The 19,283-nt window shown below is 39.8% G+C and overlaps 2 protein-coding genes across 18 annotated transcripts in view; both read right to left on the bottom strand.

Annotated features, from left to right (window-relative positions):
• Window positions 1–1,140: 1,140 nt before the first annotated feature.
• Window positions 1,141–13,340, bottom strand: Abhd10 (abhydrolase domain containing 10, depalmitoylase). 2 transcript variants are annotated; one of them, XM_008768732.4, is made up of 6 exons: window positions 13,146–13,340; window positions 10,815–10,998; window positions 7,223–7,334; window positions 6,624–6,761; window positions 4,015–4,105; window positions 1,677–1,811 (listed from the first exon to the last, which is right to left on the bottom strand). In XM_008768732.4, the coding sequence occupies exons 1-5, from the start codon at window positions 13,258–13,260 to the stop codon at window positions 4,064–4,066; spliced, it is 591 nt and encodes a 196-aa protein (XP_008766954.2). In that variant the 5' UTR covers window positions 13,261–13,340; the 3' UTR covers window positions 1,677–1,811; window positions 4,015–4,063. The 2 variants fall into 2 exon arrangements, with proteins under 2 accessions (NP_001116824.1, XP_008766954.2); NM_001123352.1 differs by lacking the exon at window positions 4,015–4,105 and having other exon boundaries at window positions 1,141–1,811; window positions 13,146–13,265.
• A 3,135-nt stretch (window positions 13,341–16,475) lies between these two features.
• The window catches only part of Phldb2 (pleckstrin homology-like domain, family B, member 2), a 218,987-nt gene continuing 216,179 nt past the window's right edge, over window positions 16,476–19,283 (bottom strand). For all 16 annotated transcript variants that reach the window (XM_039088877.2, XM_039088879.2, XM_039088880.2 and 13 more), the window contains 2 exons: window positions 18,698–18,783; window positions 16,476–18,203 (listed from right to left, as the gene is read on the bottom strand). In XM_039088877.2, the coding sequence (XP_038944805.1) occupies window positions 18,063–18,203; window positions 18,698–18,783 (227 nt within the window). In that variant the 3' untranslated portion in view covers window positions 16,476–18,062. The remainder of the gene's footprint in view (window positions 18,204–18,697; window positions 18,784–19,283) is intronic.

Below are 19,283 nucleotides of genomic sequence, written 5' to 3'. Positions count from 1 at the left end.
CTGCAACACTTTCCTGCACAGAAATTTTATCACCCTTTTCTTCATGGGCTATAAATACTATGTTTCTTAAACTGTCCTTTCAACCAGGTTTATTGTCTGCTGACTCTCGTTTATGACATCAATTAAGTCTTCGACACATTTTATGAGTTATCTTGTCACCTTAACATAGACAGATATAACCCATGAAGGCTAACGTCTAGCCAAAATTAATAACTAAAGAACAAACCACAATTTAATATAAAGGCTAGTATACATTAATACCTCAGTAGTTATTAGATGCCATGCCTTATACTAGCATTTCATGTTTCCTTACTGACTCTACCCTTCTGCCACTCAGACTAAAGTGGTAACCACCCAACTACTTGCACTTAAGCCACTCTAATCGTATTCCCCAAAGCAGGGTTAATGCAGAAAGATCATCTCTCTCTTTAATCTAACCAATCATTATATAAAATTACTACACCATTACATGTATACCATTTAACTATAAGGCATGTTTGCAGGAAAATGGTGGAACTGAGATGCTGTAAAGAGAAACCGATTGGATGTGGAAAGTGTTTTCTCTCATATGTAGAATACAGACTTAAATACACATATTGCATGGCTGGAGAAAGTAGACTGCAGAGAAGGCTCTAAAGGATGTTAGGGGAGCATGAAAGGGCAGCGGTGGGGAAGGGAAATAGTAGCTATGTTTTTTCATACAGAGACATAGCATGAAAGCAGAAGGGGACTGCGGGGAGAAAAAGGGTGTGGGGGAAGCAGAGAATGAGAGACACAGCAGAGGATATGTGTAAGTGAGGTTCAAGGATAAAATGAAAGAAGTGTTGGAAATTATATTACCTATTATTTTACATATAAACTTAAAAAAATTAAAAATTCTGGAAGACTCCCATAAGAATGACAATTTAAAATTTAAAAGTATCTTTTACATCACAATAAAACTTAACCTTTAAAATAATTAAACAGTAATTTTAGTTTTAAATATAGCATGGCACTCTCATTTTCCCAACTTTATCATGCTTCAGACATTTCAATAATCATTTCATATTACTTGAATAAAATCCTCCTCTATTTTCTGAATTGTATTTTAAAAGCAGAATTTTACAAACCTCCATATATAATGGTACCAGACAAAACCCAAACTATTCAAGCTTTATTGTAGAAGAAAGGAACACAATTGAGAGCTGGCACAGCTAAAGTGTACATAAGAAAGGTAAACATCTCTTTAATAAAAAAAATAGGTACTATTTTAATGGGAAAAATATCAAAGGAGGACAAAAATTTCCAAACAGCAGCTAATATTTTTCTCCCAATTTGTGTACTTGTGCAAACACATCATTAAATAAATACGTATCGGATATTTACATACTAGAAGGGGAAACCCTGAAGTACCCGGGTCTTTGATTTACTACCATCCTTTCAATCTTCTGGACGCACTAGAGTGCACACCAAGCACAAGTGCGGTTCTAGTGAGTCACAGTTGAAAGCTTGTCAATCAAGTCATCAATAGTACAGATAAGCAGATGGATATCTGCTGTCTCCTTCATCCTGTGATCACTGTGCTTCCGGAGGATGACATCCACATCTGGGCTGACTACTCGGTCGGCAACCTGCAGGGATCTGTGCCAAGGAACTATTTCGTCCTTCATGCCGTGGAGCAACCGTACAGGGCACGTCACAGGAATGGGGCTGTGTAACAAGCAGTGATGCGCCGCCTCTTTAATGAAACTGTAAGGAATGCTGTAATAGCCTTCTTTGTTGTATTTTGATGGCAAGGACCATTCACCTTTCATTTCTATTTCCTTTTGCATCTAGTGGGAAAAATAAAAACACGAATATCAACAACTCTTTAGCAGACTTGAACATCTGAGGAAGGCAGTCCTCAGTAAGAAGACAGGCAACAGAAGTGCAGCAACAATGATCATCACACACAGAACCAAGGCGGTGCACGCCTTTAACGCCAGTGCTCCTGAGGCAGAGGCAGGCCCACCTAGCAGTTTGATGCTAGCCTGGTCTACAGAGCCAGTTCATGTTTCAGGCCAGACAGAGATACATAGGGAGACCCCATGAAAAGAAAACAAAAATTAATTACTAGATGCAAGGTACATTATATATATATATTATTTCACACAATTCTGGTAATAATTCTGTAATGATTCCACGAATCTACAAACCTACAAACAATTCTCCCTTTACAAAGGAGAGCATGAAGGCTTACAGTTAACTCATATTCAAAGGCCAAACTCAAAATGCTTTCGCTATCAAGCAAACTCAGATCTCCCTATCATACAAGTTCTTATGTCAAGTTCTGCTTAACCCCAACTGACTGGGAAGACAGATGGGAAGAAAAGTGCAGCAATTTCTGGAAATTGGTCCCAAAACACTAATGTTTACGTAAACCATTTTTTTTTAAAAAGATTTATTTATTTATTATATATGAGTACACTGTAGCTGTCTTCAGACACTCCAGAAGAGGGCATCAGATCCCATTACAGATGGTTGTGAGCCACCATGTGGTTGCTGGGAATTGAACTCAGGACCTTTGGAAGAGCAGCAGTCAGTGCTCTTAACCACTGAGCCATCTCTCCAGTCCTAAATCAAATCTTAAAATAATTTATTTTTGAAATTTCAAAACAATTACTCATATACTTAGATCATTTTCAGTTGAAAGAATATTATTATCATTACCACTATTATTATTGATGGTGGTGAGAGTGGTGTTTTTTTTCAACACAGGGTTTCTCTGTATAGCCCTGGCTATCTTGGAACTCATTCGTAGATCAGGCTGGCCTCGAACTTAGACACCTCTGTGTTCCAAGTGCTGGGATTAAAGCAGCACCCCACCAGTTAGCAAAAGAAAGTTTTACAATGTGCATAACTTTTACTTCTCAGGACTCTAGGAAGGAGAGTTTATTGGTTTGGGTAACAAAGAAGATTTAAAAAAGCCCCCTGAAAACTGAACAGTAATATTAGTCCTAGATTCTGATAAAAAGAAACATCAACACATCCTTTGAGGATTATTTTTCAGATTGTAATATATATATGCCTTCAATAATGTTTTTTATTAAACTTTGGAATTTTCTGGCTGGAGGGAAGGCTTCTCAGTTAAAGTGCTCCCGCCTCTTGCACAGGGCCGAGCTAGGTTCCCAGAGCCCACACTGGACATCTCAGTCTGCTCTAACTTCAGCTCCAAGGGCTGTGACACCCTCTCTGGCCGCTCTTCATCCCTTAGGGCTAGTGGTCGATGTGGAGGTAATGCCTTGTCCTTTCCATGATGCTGTTCAGTTTTATGTCAACTTGACACAAGCTAGAACCATTTGGGAAGGAGGACATTCACTGAGAAAATGCCTCCCTAATACCTGTCTACAGGCAAGTTAATGTAGGTTTTTCTTGATTAATGACTGAAGCGGGAGGGCCCTGCACACTGTGGTGGTGACACACCTAGGCAGGTGGCCCCGAATTGTGTAAGAAAGTAAGAGGCACAAATCAAGAGCAAGCCAGTAAGCAGCATTTCTCCATGACTTTTGCTTCAGCTCCTGCCTACAGGTTCCTGCCTTGAGCTCCTACTCTGACTTCTCCCTTAGTAAAAGTGGGACCTGAAAGTTGTAAGGTGAAATAAACTCTTTCCTCCTAAATTGCTTTTGGTCAAGGCATTTATCACAGCAACACAAACCCCACCTAAGAAACCTGCTGTTTGATTTTCAACGCCCACCTCATCCACATGCAAACAATCTATTTACTCATATGCAAAAGGAGAGGTGCGCAGACCTTGGCATTTACAACAACAAAACATGTTTAAGGAACTCCTTTTCAAGCTGCAATATTCTTGAGAAAATTTCCTATCATGAAAAGCATTGTATTGGTGAGTCAAGAGGATTAAGCAATGGGTCAAAGTTTCAAATTCACAGAGTAGAAAAAACACAAACACCAAGGAACTATATTTGAGAAAAAAAAGTGAGAAAAGAATTCAGACATCAGAGATGAGTACAGGGAAGACCAACTTTGTAATTTTACCTCTGACAGGAAAAAACATCAGGACTCTCATGAGGTGAATTTGTGTGTATCACTGTGCACCTTGGTTGACATTTCTCAGGAACATGGTCCACTGTTCCAAAAGAGAAAAAGAAGTTGTGTGTGTTGCTTATGTGTCTATGACTGTATGCACAGAGGCCAGAGGAGGGCAGGGGTCTTCCTCTATCATTCTCCACTTGGTCCTTTTGTAGCCAAGTTTCAACTCTGACCTTGATGCTGTTCCCTCGGCTAGACTAGAAGCCACTGAGCCTTTGTGACTGTTTCTCCCCTCTAGAGCTGGGTCTGCAGATGTCTGAGGGGACACCTGGCTTGTTACATGAAGCTGGCATCTTAACTCTGGTCCTCATGAAGGCAGAGCAAATGGTCTTAACGGCTGAACCATGTTTCCAGCCCTCCTATGAACCTTGTTTTCTGTAACATTTATTATTTGTGTGTGCATGCCATAGTATATGTACAGTGGTCAGGAATTGGCTCTCTCATTACACCACATGGGTTCTGGGAATCAAATTCAGGCTATCAGGCTTGTCAGCAAGAACCTTTATATCTGAGCCATTTTACCTGCCTACACCCTGTATCTTGAGGCTGGATTTACTAGTACACTATGATGGCTGGACATGAAGCTCTAAGGATCTACTGGTCTGTCTTATCAGTATTGGAATTACAAGGGCACACCAGTATACCTAGCAATAAATGATTATGATGATGATGATGATGATGATGATGATGATGATGATGATGATAATGACGATGACGACGATGACCACTACCTATGACTGCGACTACTACTATGACTACTACGACTACTACTACTATTATCATCATTACATTTAGGTCTGTGGGGAAAAGGTGAGGATGCATGTGTGTGCCATAGTGCTTGTGTGGAAGTCAGGACTGCCTACATGAGTTGGTTTTTTTATCTATCATGTCAGTCCCAGGCTTGTTACAGAACTCAGGTTGTCAGGCAAGTGTTTTTATCTCTTCTGCCATTTTCCCAGCCTGTCATCATTAATCAAGACAAACAAAACAGCACGCATGGGGTTAGCTCAGATTCTCAAGCTTGTATGTGGAACATTTTAACAACTGAGCTGTCCCCTCATCTCCAGTAACACTGTTATTTCTTAAGAAACCGAGAACAACATGAACTTAGAACAAACTCAGATGCTCTGTAGCATAGGTCTTAAAGAACCCTAAGCAGAAATCAGTAACCTTCTATTCGTCAAAGTTATACATTTTCATTGTGTCCCCTCGATTCTCCCCATGGCCCCTTTATCCTGAGTTCTACGAATCTGGTTCTCAAGCTCTACTGTGGGGAGGAACTTGTTGAGCATATCTCCCATTTCTGATTCAGAATGAAATTCAAGGTTGATAGCAGGTCTGGATCATTTTGAAACAATGTTTTCCCCTTTAGTCTCTATTGTCTCTGACTTACCAGGAACTTAGTCCCACAGGAGAGGAAAACACAAATGAATGCAATAAAACAACAATGCATGAAGATTCAGATGTTGCTCAATCCATTGTCCTTGTGCATAACTGTCTGTGTTGGATAGTTTTATGTCAATTTGACACAATCTAAAGTCATGTGAGAGAAGGGAACTTCAACTTAGAAAATGCTTCCACAAGACAGGGCTGTAGAAAGTCTGGACAGCATTTTCTTAATTAGTGATTGATGGAAAAGCGTCCAGACCCTTGTGAGTGGAGCCATCCCTAGGCCGACGGTCCTGGGTTCTATATGAAAACAGGCTGAGTGAGCCATGAAGAGCAAGTCAATAAGCAACACCCTTCCATGGCCTCTGCATCAGCTTTCTTCCTGTCTCAGGTTCCTGCCCCGTGACTGATTATGAAGCAGAAGTGCAACTCAAATAAACCCTTTCCCTCACCAACTTTGGCCATAGTGTTTCTTCCCAGCAACAGAGACCCTAACTAGGACACTGCCTAAACGCATATCCAATCGGAACTGACGAAAACAGCTATCTTCCTAGTTATTTCAGACACTTCATTCTTACAATGAATTGCTGAAGGACATTAAAGAAAAGGCTTGCTTTTTTTTTTTTTTGATGTATCACAAAAATTATTAGCAAAATGCTAACAAAGCAACAGAGCCAGGGGAAAAAAAAAAAAAGCCAAAAACAAAACAAAACCCTCTACCCCTGGTGTGCTACCTCTAATTAGTTGAGAACTGCTGCCCAGAAAACATAAGTCTGTTTTCGGGCTAAAAGAGGTAGTTTAGCATCTGTGTAGTGCAGTGTCACATGACCTAAGAGCGGCACTACTCACACAGCACGAACTGACAGTAAGAGAGTAAAGAGAGTAGACTGTTATATGGAATCCCATCAGGTCAATGATATCAAGAAAACTGAGCTAAAAAAGGAAGTCTAAAATATGACTTCAGTACCATGTGTTGCGTATTTGGCAGGATGTTTAAAAAGAGGCATGAGAAAATAAAACCTTAAAACAAGAGACCGAGCAAAAGGACAGCAAAGACAAAAGCCCGGTCACTGTAATAAGTTAGAGGAAGAGGGTGCACAAGTACAGAGGGAGAAGGCAGAAGACAGGAAGGACTCTCTGGGGTTGCCAAATGGGTCATGACCTACCTCAACGGGAAGTGAGTGAAACTGTGTCACCACTCCATCTGTAGCAGAAGCTATCCCAATAAGAGCTATGACCTTCTCTGGCCGTGCAATTGCAGCATGCAGCATGAGCCATCCACCAAGGCTGGATCCAACCAGTATCTAAAAACAAGTATGCATGGCTTCAAAGAGATTCCCACACTCCCCATAAAGAGACTGGTTTGATAGAAATATATGGACTTTGCATCTTTTATATCCTTGTAGACCCCAGACTTCTAGTATGTATCAAAAAGTAAAATTCATTCAAATTACTTGTTTGTCTTTTGAGTCGTTTCTTCTGTGTTGTCTATTTTTGTATACTAGGCTCATCTTGAACTCAAGAGAGCATCTGCTTCTGTATCCTGATAGAATTAATGTTTGTAAAGCCATTATGACTATAATATAGAACTATAAAAGCAAACTTAATTTTCAATGAGAAGTAAAAAGTAAAAATATAATCATTTTAAGTCAAATTGCTCATCAAAATCAAAATTACTGAAATTGACAAAGTATTATCAACTGTCGTACCTAAAGAAACAAACATTGCTTGAGACAAAAACTACTTAGCAAAGCCGGTTGGTTACCTGTGGTCCTTCGGCTATATCATCAAGGATGGAAAGAACATCCTTTCTCCACTTCCCCACTGAGCACTCTGCTAAGTTACCATCTGAGCTTCCAACCCCAGAGTAGTCAAACCTGGAAGAAGAAAACATAGATTTACACCTATGTGTCTGACATGCGTCCAGGCTTGCTTACTTGACTTTACAGCAAAGTAAGGCACTTTCATGACTGCCATGACGGACCACAGTAAACATCAGTCAACACGTGTTTTCCTAAATGCTACTGGCTTAACTGCCAACCACCTCTCGCGACATTCGAGCTCTTCCATCCTCACTGTACTTAGCTTAGTTCAAGTTCTCATCTTCATCCACCCAACGCAGTAGTATTCTAGGTCTCTTCTCATTTCCATTTTCTATCCTCATAGCCTGGTCCCTAGGAGTCAGAACGATCCTCCTCAATGAAACATTGTATCATCATGCTCTGTGTAGTTAATAAAACTCAAAACCCTTACTATGCTTCTCTGACCTCATTTCTTGTGAGCTCTTTCCCTTGAAAGTGCATTGTCATATTCATGCTTGAAGATGAGTATGCACCATCCCCATTCCTGCCCCGTGACCTTTCACCTCTACTTAGCACACTTCTATCTGCAGCTGTCCATTAGATATGCCTCAGCTCATGCAGTCCTTTAGCTCAAGCCCTGCATGCAATGCAAAGCTGGCTCTGGGTGTCCCATGCCACCACTGTGCTCCTCTCACAGCTCTGCACGCCTTCCTGTTTTCTTCACAGCACTCACTGCTCCTCAGGATTAGAATCAGATTCACCATGAATTCCTCCGCCTACATTTTCCTAGGGATTCAAGCTCAATATCTGTCTTAATCTTTGGATTTTACCTTTCCTACAAGGTCCCAATTCAATAAATTATGAAGTATCCTATCATGGCCGCAGATTATCAAAATCACAAGTCATTCTGAACTAGTCCCAATTCCTGGCCAGATCCTTTATAACTATGAGTTTTGCATGCTATTCCACAGCCAGTAAAGTCTTCCTTCCCCATCAAACTAGTCATTCTTTAAGTCACATCTCTTCATCTCGTGAACTTTCCTCATTCAGTACCTGTGCTGGAGGGGCAGATAGGTAGATCAGGGACTCCCTGGCCAGCCAGTCTAACCTACTTGAGAAGCTTCAAACCAGTGAGAGAAACCCTGTCTCTGAAATAAGGTGAATGACACCTGAAAAATAACAACAGAGGTTGTCTCCTGGCTTCTACACATATGCACATACACACACATGCATGGTCATGCTTACATATCACATGATCATGTACACACACAGTGAATCTGGAAGGTTGCTACACTCACCACTGTTACAATGCTCCCCAAAAGATCTTAATTAAAGAATCTGTAGATCTATTGATTATAAATGCATATTTATATAGCTTCCAATATATAGAAAACTACAGTATGCCTGGAACTGGCTAAAGCTCTCAGTCTCAAATGAAATTCAAAAATCGGTTAAACGGTGAGTTCTTTTTTTATGTGGGTTGTGACATATGTGTATTCCCATGTATTCCCATGTGTGAGGGGTACATGTACGTGGTACATAGGTACATGTACTACACATGCTTGTAGGGGTCAGAATCTGACATCAAGTATCTTCCTTGATCACTCTCTACCTTATACACTGAGGTAGTCTGCACTGAGCCTGAGGCTTACTGTTGCACTAGTCGGCTAAACAGCTTGGTTAGGAGACTCCCTTTCTCTCTCCCAAATGGCTAGGATTACAGGTGATCAAGGAAGATACTTGATGTCAGATTCTGACCCCTACAAGCATGTGTCCACCCGGCTTTTACGAAGTTGGGTTCAGAGATCTGAACTCACTCATGATTGCACAGAAAGTGCTTCACTCACTGAGCCATCTCCCCAGCCCTAGATGCTGATTTCTTTATTAAAATTATTTTTCAGACAAAAAAAGCAATGACAGCAATATTTCTGATTATGAATGTTCTCCTTAGATATGAATCAGATTGTGAATGATCTCTGTCCACAAACTGTCCTTTATTTTCCCCAGAGTTCACTTGTAAAGTCTTGTCCATCTAATTCCCTCCTCAGTGCCTCTCATCTTAATTTCCTTTTGAATCCCATTCTGATGGGTGGCTCTGCCTAATAACCTGAGTGCTCTCACCCCTTGCTTAAGGGCAAACACAATTCACAATTCTTAACATACAATTCAGCTCCAGTCTTCAAAGCAAGTTAAGAGGTTTTAAAATACTTCTGAGAATGAAAATGAAGTAATTTTGCTAAAAGGAATTAGACTAAATCCACCTAATGACAAAATTCCTGCAAATGTACTGACAGACAATGCCTACAAGTTTTATATGTAGCTATATTTTCTAGATTTTCTAGAACTACTGAATGAACATTAGTGAAACTATTCTTTAACATTTAAGATTTTCAGGCTGTTAGTGCTGGAGAAGAACTCAGAAATTCTCTTTAGCCCAACCTTCTTTTACTGGATGACAAACTTGTGTCTACTGTGTATTACTGACTTCTTTATCAGTTACTTAAAGAAGTCTTCTCTTCAATCCTATTCTTCAATTTTATACCAATGCTTTCCCCATTAAACTATCTTAAAATTAAAATATAAAAACATTTATTGATAAACCCAACAATTTTCTTACATCAATACATTTCTATTAAAATATAGAAAAAGAACAAATATGAAATTAAGATTTAACTAAATACTACCCACCCTTGTTTATATTCACACATAGTCAGATAATATAAGTAAAGGACAAAGAAAACAGAAATGTAAATTATACAATATCAATCTTACAATATTATATTACTTAGAAAAACATTTTCTTTTGTGGGTTGTGCTAGGGATTGAATCCAGGATTTTGTGCTAAACACATGCTCTACTCCTGAAGTATACTATACTATACTGTACTGTGCTATACTATACTATACTGTACTATACATACTGTACTGTACTATACACACTATTCTGTACTATACATACTATACTGTACCATACATACTATACTGTACTATACTGTACTGTACACACACAATGTACTGTACATACTGTACTATACATAATGTACTGTGCATACTATACTGTACGATACTGTACACACAATGTACTGTACATACTGTACTATACACAATGTACTGTGCATACTATACAGTATGTACTGTACTGTACATACTGTACTGTACTATACTATACTGTACTATACATACTGTACTGTACTGTACTATACTATACTATCACTACTCAGCCTCAAGCACCCATGTTAGAAAGTAATAAACAGTGATCAAATAAGTCTTTTGTCTTCAGTGGAAAACCCATCATCACAGGAGATTACAAGAAATCCAACAAGTATATTCCTTTGCCACACAGATTGTTTTATCTAGAGAACTAAGTTACTAGCTCCCTTCTACCTTCTGCTGCCAATCTAGCCAGCACAGCACCCATACCTTAACGTCCCTAACTCATAAAACCAAAGTCTGCACACTATTAAATAACTCCATTTACTAAAACACTGGCCTTTACTTCATTTACTTAATTTCAATACTAAATGGCAATATATTCGCTGAAATGTATTGTTCCTACCTGATAAAGGCGTGACCTATAGATTTGCAAAACTCCTCAATCGCTACTGCCTTTTTACCATTCATGTTAGAAAGATAACCAGGGATGAAGATAATTCCTGGGTTTTTGCCCTTTAACCTCTTATAAGCCAGGCTTGGAAGTTCTGGTCGTTTAAGGAAAGAGAGTGTTGTCTTTTGTCTGCAAGCTAAACAAAGTACACAAAGCGTCAATGATACTTTGAAAATTATTTTTGGAAAAAAAAATCACACGTATTTTCACATTTTAACTTTCTTATCCCGCTGCATTTGACAGGAAAAGTCAAAATAAGCTTCAAGTAGGAGATTTTTAGTTTTAAGGTTGCATCAAAAATTTTTAACTTCTTAGAGGAAGGCCCAATCATACTTTCCCAAAATACAGAATGAAATAGCAATTTCAGTAAAACAAAAAAGAGACTCATCAAAAAATATCTTCATGTTGGCATAATGGGATTATCCTAAACATTAGCAATGAACATTTAAATTTAAATACATCACTTTCAGCTTTTCCCCTGAGATTTCTCCGTTTTAAAGATGTTTCAGGAATTCATATCTTCTACTTTGGTCAGATGAATAGGAGGAAAGAAGTGGAGGTGTGTTTTGTTTCTTTCTCTCCCCTGCCTTTACAAAATTATTTCAAAGGGAAACTGACTCCTGCAACCCCAGGTTTTGGGAATCGGAGGTGAAATAATCACGAGTCTTGAAAGTATTTATTGAGGAGGGAATGATATCCGAAGCACTGAGCTGTGTTTGACCCGATTACCACTTAGCAATCCTCCCCAGAAATGGCAAGCAAGTGGTAACAAACCGTAACTTCCTACATGTGGGGTTTCACACGGCCGTTCCTTTAAGAATAAGTTTGGATCAATTATCATTCTTGGAGACATATTTCTCAAACAGCTCTGTAATTGATGCTCTACTTTGGTTGGCTGCCTTTTTGTAAGTGGAACACATATACCTTAGAACTATCTAAATGTGTCGGGACAAATGGTGACTCTTACAGGGCTTTCTTTGCTGAGCCATCTTTGCTAGCCCTTATTAAAAAAGAAAATTAAGCAGTCTTACTTTAACTCATGTTGCTTGTAAAAGCTTCTGGGTCTCTCCCCTGTGTACTGCTAAATGTTTTTTCCCATTTTTAATTTTTGAGAAAAAAAATGAGTAGAGAGCCACAGGCAGGGGGGGACCACTACAATTTCCAGGTCAGCTTGTTCTGTACACTGAGTTGTAGGAAAGACAAGAGGCTAGGTGGTGAAACCCTGTCTCACAAACCATACCCTGCCCCCAAACACACACAAAGAATCAAAAGTTTTGAAGTTTTCCCTTATTTGTGTCAAATAGATTCAAACGTTTAGTGTATGGAAAAATGCACCAACTTTAAAACTGGATTTAAAACAGGGTTTCTGGGGATCAGTTTATGCTGGTCAATAGATTGTATCAACATTAATGTTCATATCCCATTTCTTTAATTAAACACTCAAACTACTTTTTTTATCCCGTTTCAGGCATAACCCCCCCAACAAATTTCATTTCAGGCGGTTACACTGAATTGATGTTTGTTAGCTGTAAAACAACAGATTCAACCTTCAATCTATATATAATATAGATTAGCTGAAAGCCTAATGTATACACTGTTAATGAATACTGCTAAAGAGATAAAAAAATATGTTCCTCTTGTTAACTAACTATACTTCCTAGCATTACATAATACTCTTTTTTTGTGTGTGTACAGTGTTAAGCTAATCTGATTACATACTTTAAAAAAATTAAACATGTTAATTTATATAATGGCATTACTATTCCAAGGATATTATTCAAGGATAACTATACACACACAAATCATGTATTCTATGTATGTAATATTATTGATCCAAATTTTAGTTTCCATTGTAGAGTAATTCCAATTTTTTCAACAAGAAAAATCAGATGTTAGGTCCAAAGATGGCATTTACTTGTATATACATACTTTGTTTCCTTAAGTCCGCGACTGGCAAGGCCAAACATTTGACACAATATGGTAAAGCCCTAGAAGCAGTTAATATTCAAATACATCAAATGCACATCTTAACTTTTCTTTTCTGGTCTTGAGGTTTGATTCAGAGAACGCAGGAGCTCCTTAAATCGCAATGTAAACACAAGGACCTCCAAGAACGCCCCAGAGCCTCAGCAGAAGAGTAGACTCTCCCAGCCTTCCCCAGAAGTGTTCAGTGCCGAGAAAGCCAGAGCAGTTTTGAATGGCGCGCCGAGCCCGCAAGGCGGGCACTGGACGATCGCCAGGCCTTCGAAAGAACCCCAGTACCCCACCTTCCCCTACACTAACCTGAGAGCCACCATGCCCATGGGGGCTTCCGAGCAAGTGACGCGATCAGGCCTCGGTGCCGGCCGAAGGACACAGCCGCCCAGCCCCACTTCCGACAAGGTACCCAGGCAGCCATCTTCCCAGCTACCCCTGCGCCCGCTACAGACGTGCACCGGTCGCGCGGTCCCGAGGTCACGCACGCGCAGTCCGCAGGAAGGCGGAGGTTGCTAACTTGCATCACGTGGGATTTGTTTCTCCCGAGGAGACGCATGCGCAAGGGTGCTGTCTGGCGTGTGGCTGTCTCGACTAGTTTGTTCTGTGTACCCCAAAGGGCATTTGGCTTGTGACATTAGGCGTCCTTGGCCGTTTTTCATCGCAGTAAGCTGCAGAAATCTCAGAGAGGAGCTATGGTCAAATGGAGCGTTTGTAAATGGGAAACCGTGTTACCATCCGGAGGACCCAAAGACCTGTGATAAAATTTGCTAGGCTTCTTTGATTACTCCTATGGGGGTAAAAATTCAAGAGGCCAGTCACATTATTGGAGTCGCATCAAACATTCTTTGCTCTCTCCCAAACATTTTCCCACTCACCAGATTGCTAAACATTCAAATGAGCAGCCACAAGTAAAAGTACTGAAAACACTCATTCACATATGGTTGCTCTATGGGTGAAAACCTAAAGTCTTTTGTCAGGCAATCTGGCCATGTTTGTTTATTATGCACATACTTTTCAGTACTCTTTGAACTACCATTCCTTTTATGACTATCCTAAATAAAAAGAACACTGAAGGGACCCCTAGACCAAGTTCCCACCACATAGAGATTTGTCCCACAGACACAAAGGGCAGGGAGTAAAAGACAAATTCTGGACATGGGGGATGAGAGAGAAAGAGGAGGAAACAAGAGAGGAGGAAGGGGTATTTGTTCCAGATGGGGGACATAGGACTGCCTCTGGATAGAGAGAAGACAGATGCGGTCCATAGGAAAAGGGCAGATTATAAAGGTAAAAGGATAAGACCCATGCTAGGATGAGGTGTTTAATTTTGATTGGACATATTAATTAGGACTAAGACAGCCACAGGGGGCTTTTTGCTGGACTTAAATACTTTGATTTTCAGACTTGGTAGTGGGCAGGAAGTGGCCAAATAAGGAAATAGACCTTGGGGGCTACAGTTTCCAGCAAAGCAGAGGAAATGAATGAGAAGGGCAAGGACTTCCAAAGTCATCTTTGCCTGCTCAAGCTGGCTAGACTCCCTTCAACATGAGTTCATAAGGCTGTGTATTATCTTAAAAGAACAGTTTTTGTAAAGACAAAAGCAAGGTGTGTGTGTGTGTGTGTGTGTGTGTGTGTGTGTGTGTGTGTGTGTGTAGTAATCAGTGGCAATAGAAAAATAATTCAAGAAATTGTGATACTAGGGTCTTTGGATTCTGACATCCTTCAAAATAATTTCAGGGGCCTCAAGTCTCATTAAGTATAGGCTTTTATCTTGTCTACTGTGCTGGAAATGATTATACTTTGTAAAATATGCTTTTATGTAAAACCACGTTATTTGTCTTGGTTAGTGTTGCCAACTTGAGCACCTAGGAAGGAGGGTTCTCAATTGGACAATTGTCCCATCCATCAGATTGGCCCGTAGGCACATCTGTGGGGGCATTTTCTCAATTGTTGATTGATGTAGGTGGTCCTAGCCCGCTGTGGGCAGTGCCATCCCCTGGCAGATGGGCCAGAGCTGTCTGTGTAAGATGTTGAATGTGAGTCTGGAAACAATTTAGTAAGCAATATTTCCTCAGTGATGAACAGTTGCCAGTAAGTCAAATAAACTCTTCCCTCCATTAGGTTGTCTTTGGTCATGCCATTTATTGCAAGGACAGAAGCAAAATTGGATATCTTTTAGAGATTTGGGAACAGTCGTTGGTGCCAAAGATAAAAGCAAAGCGTAGGTACCGTGAAACAGGCACGTCTTTGGAGTCTTAAGAACACGGAATGTTAGGTCAGGCTAGTGAAACTTGATGGAGAAAGACAAAATAGACCTTTTCCTTGGGAGCTTCCATATAGGAACCATGTGACTGAAGCTGACTTGCTTCTAGCCCTAGCAAGTCTTTTTCTTTTTTTTAATCAGTTTGATTTAGTGTCATTTCTCTACGCCCCATTCGTAAGGTAACTAATTAATGTCCGCTTTGCCTGAAAATAAGATAAAACACTAAGAAATAAATTATAGTCGTATGACCTCTGTTTGGTTACAAGAACTCCCAGGGCCTGGGGACAGCCTGGAAACCTCACTAAGAGAGATCATTACTGCACAAAATAGCCAGGTACCCACCTGGATCTGCTAAAATGAGATGAATACCTCTCCCTTCCCCCTCTCCTGTCACTGTCACTCAAGTCATTGCTATGAGCCATGGCCACTGGCAGAACTGGAGTTTTCACAGTCCACAGAGAGAGACAGTCTCTTTCAAGATACACTATAGCAAATGGGACATAATTTTGCCTGTTCTCCGCCAGGGTGGAGGTAGACTCCAGAGGACTGAATCACAAAGGTGATGACGTCCAATGAATGCTACCCCACTCTTTGTATTTTGACAGTCGACACCTGTACTTGTGGCTCTTTGGTAATTGCAAATATTGTTAGCCTCCATCCCTTTCTTGCTCTATTTTTTGAAGGTCTCCCGTACTTTATATGCAGCAGCATTTTAAAAGTCATGTGACTAAACAAGATGAAGAAAATATTGTATAGACACACAGAAAGGGGGTAACCCATGGATTCCTTCCTGATTCACACTTACCAGCAAAGCAAACCAGGAACCTAGGAGGCTTGGCAGCACTGTCAAAATACTTTCCGTGACAGTGATGGGCTTGAAGTAGAACAGTTTATTTCCTGTAAGGGCATTTTGGGGCACTGCTTGTTCCCTGCATCAGCATACAAAAATGAAAGAAGTTTTTTGTTTGTTTGTCTGTTTTGTGTTTGATGATAACTTTTCTTTTTGACATCCAGAAGAAAGAGGTGCCCACCAAATGAGGCCTCAGAGTTTTATTTTGCATTATAGCATCTTCTCTTCCAGGCAGGAAGACCTTAGTGATAACTAATTTATACAAAATCTAAGAGTAATGTGTAAGGATTTTCAGTATTCACCTCATTTTGTCAGTAATGTGCCCAGGGATGCTTCCAATTACTTTAGTTTATGAATTTCCAATCACAATGTCAGCACAAATAAATCTTTATGGAGATTCTACCATTAACTGTAGGGATTAATGCACTCTGTTATGTTACAGATAGTTAATTACAGAGAGAGAGAGAGAGAGAGAGAGAGAGAGAGAGAGAGAGAGAGAGAGAGAGAGATTTTCAAATGTGAATCAGGTCAACAGTTTAATCCAAACTCCATACATTTAACACACATACACATCTAAAAGATTTATGACATGCAAAATGATTAGAACACCCTTACAATCCTATGAAGAAGGTACAATACAGACAAATTGTATCTTTACATTAAGCAACCAAACCTTAACAATTGCCTTTTAATGTTTAAGATCACTAGCATTGAAGGAGAACGTCTGCAGAAATCACAGATGAAAAAAAAAAATACCTGCTACAGTACTGATCTTTCCCCCTCATTATTCAAGTAAAACCTCACATCATCCAGTTACAAAATCTTATTATTGGTAACATGTATACAGGTATAAAAGTACACTGTAAGTTTTTTTAATTGTACCCAGTCAGGCCTGAAAGTTTCATGGACATGTTTCTAAACATTGTTTTCTATTTCTATCCATTTGGCATGTTTTAGAAAATAATTTGTTCATACTTACAAACACAGAACATACACACACACACACACTCTGACACACTCACACACACACTCACATACTCTCACACACAAATGGCACTTGAAAAATGATTATAAAAGAGACTTGCCCGAAGTCATTTCATTCAACAAAAATTAGCTCTGGAAACAAAGGCTATTTGTAGAGACACATGGGAAAAGACATAGCACAGAGAATGTTAATTTGAATTTTGGTTGTCTTTTCTGTGTCTTTTGTGTTTTGTGTGTTGAGTGCTCAGGTTTTCAGTGAAACAGGGATGGATGCATAGTTACACCATGTGAAGGTGCAGATAACATGTTTGCTTCATAAGCAAGCAGAATCCAACAGATTGGAGGGAACTGGCTACTGGTTGCTTTCATTCCCAGCACCAGGAATGGACAAATCAACAGAACAAGATCCCTCCCTCCCACTAAACGTTCTCCTTAATTCAAATTGCCTGATGTTGTAGGAGTCTGTTGTCTGAGATGGCCTTTTCTTAAAACAGGAGTTTTTTTTTGTTTGTTTGTTTGTTTTTATTCTTTTAAGAAAGTGGTTTACTATATAGGCACAGTAGCTTGGGGGCGGGGGTGGACACTACAGCGTTAGCATTAAAATCCCATTTTAAAGATTATTTAGAGAGCAACACTGACATGAAACAACAGTTGTCAAGCTAAGTCTTTGGTTTGGGTACAGTATTTAAAAACTAAGGCAAAGTGTCTAACACCTGTTGCCTTCTAAGTCATTATCTGCCTGTTTTTTATAAAATCCTACTTCCTACAAAGAAGGCAGGTGATCACCAAGGACAGAGAGCTGGGTGCTAAAATAATCTTCTATTTCTAAGTACATATTTACAGACATTGTGTAAACTGTTCGGTTGACTTAACCAACATCAGCTGATGAAAACGAGCGTGCATCTAAGTGATGCTTTTATCAGAATAGTGTTTTGGTTTGTGTTTTGCCGTAGGAGCTCCAGGCCCTGCTTCCTTGTATGAAAGGCTCCCCAGTTTAAAAAGAGTTCTGAGTGCACACAGCTAATGGGATGGGTCTGTTAGGCATTTCCATCTGATACTGGATATGGCTTCATTCTTGTAAGAGACTATTGCAGTCTTCCCTGAAGTGGACCACGGCCAAAGTTCTCTACAACAGGAAGTGAGTATATCCTTCTGCTCCCGTCACTATAACATCCATCCAGATCCGCATGGCCTCCGGTGAAGGGGCCACCATGTAATAGATTCTGTCGTGCGTCTTGACACTAAAGGTGAGTAATGGATTAGGACTCTGGAATGCAAAACAAGAAGAGAATGTCAAAACAAGTAAAAATAAATAAAAATAATAAATAATAAGTAGTTCCCATCCAAATAGCTATAACCAGAACTTTTCTTATTTCATCATGACTTTACCATGAAAAACATCGTTTTTCTAAAAACATCCTTTACTTAATACATTTTCAAATTTAACTTGCAGCACTGCTCTAAACACATTTGTCCATCTTGGGAGAACACAGGCTCTAAGTCACAACCCCTAAATCACTTTTTCTCTAACTTAATAACATATTCAAATTACAAAATTTGACCAGGCATGGTTGAACATGCTCATAACTCCAACTCCCCAGAAGGCAGGAACATTGTAAGTTCAAAGCCACTCCAGACAACATGGGGAGACCTTTGCTCAAAAACAGAACATGAAAGGGGGCTGAAGATTAAATAGTTGCCTGGAGTGCAAAGGGCTGTAGGCGCCAAAAAGTCTCAGAAACTTGGGAAATTGATACTTACCTTATTGGCATTCTTGAGGTGATCATAATACACTTCTTCAATGGCTTGAAAGTATATCACTCCTTTTAATTTAGCCTCATGCTTGTCTGCAAAGATAGGTGAGTGTTAAGAACTTTATTACCACTGACGAACAGGCAAAAAGCAGAAGCTCATGATTTGTGAGCCTTACTAAAATATTTACTTAGCATTTAAATGACCTCAGATGACCTAGGGTTAGCGCCCAGGTGACCAAGAGTTAGTAACCCAGGTGAGTCCACCAGGCTCCAATGGATACACCAAACTTATGGTCACACAGAGGGCTCTGGTTAAACTCAATGTGTCATAAGACAAAGCAACATGAGTGTGGGTGGGAAAGAGTTTGGTCGAGGACAAAGGGGCTAACAGGGGTTGGGAGGAGATAAGAAAGGGTGGGTGCAGGAGTGATCAGAATACCTCATACATATATGAAACTGCCAAAGAATATATTTAATTATTTATTTTTAATTAATTAATTAATTTTGAGACAGGGCCTTGCTACATAGCCATGGTGGTTCTGAAAGTGACTATGTAGACCAGGCTAGCCTCAAGCACACAGTCATGTAGACAG

The sequence above is a fragment of the Rattus norvegicus genome, chromosome 11, assembly GCF_036323735.1.
Source record: "Rattus norvegicus strain BN/NHsdMcwi chromosome 11, GRCr8, whole genome shotgun sequence".
Lineage (NCBI taxonomy): Eukaryota > Metazoa > Chordata > Mammalia > Rodentia > Muridae > Rattus > Rattus norvegicus.
Note: the sequence above shows the minus strand (reverse complement) of the source record. Positions and strands in the feature narration are given on the sequence as shown.

Bases quoted from the DNA above. Each gene is read 5' to 3' on its own strand.
- Abhd10 (NM_001123352.1), bottom strand. From the start codon at position 13,260: ATGGCTGCCTGGGTACCTTGTCGGAAGTGGGGCTGGGCGGCTGTGTCC. The intron at 6,762-7,222 runs GTAACCAACCGG...ACTTGTTTTTAG, and splicing joins ATATAGCCGAAGGACCACAG to ATACTGGTTGGATCCAGCCT. The intron at 1,812-6,623 runs GTAGGTCATGAC...TTTTCCCACTAG, and splicing joins TTCACTCACTTCCCGTTGAG to ATGCAAAAGGAAATAGAAAT.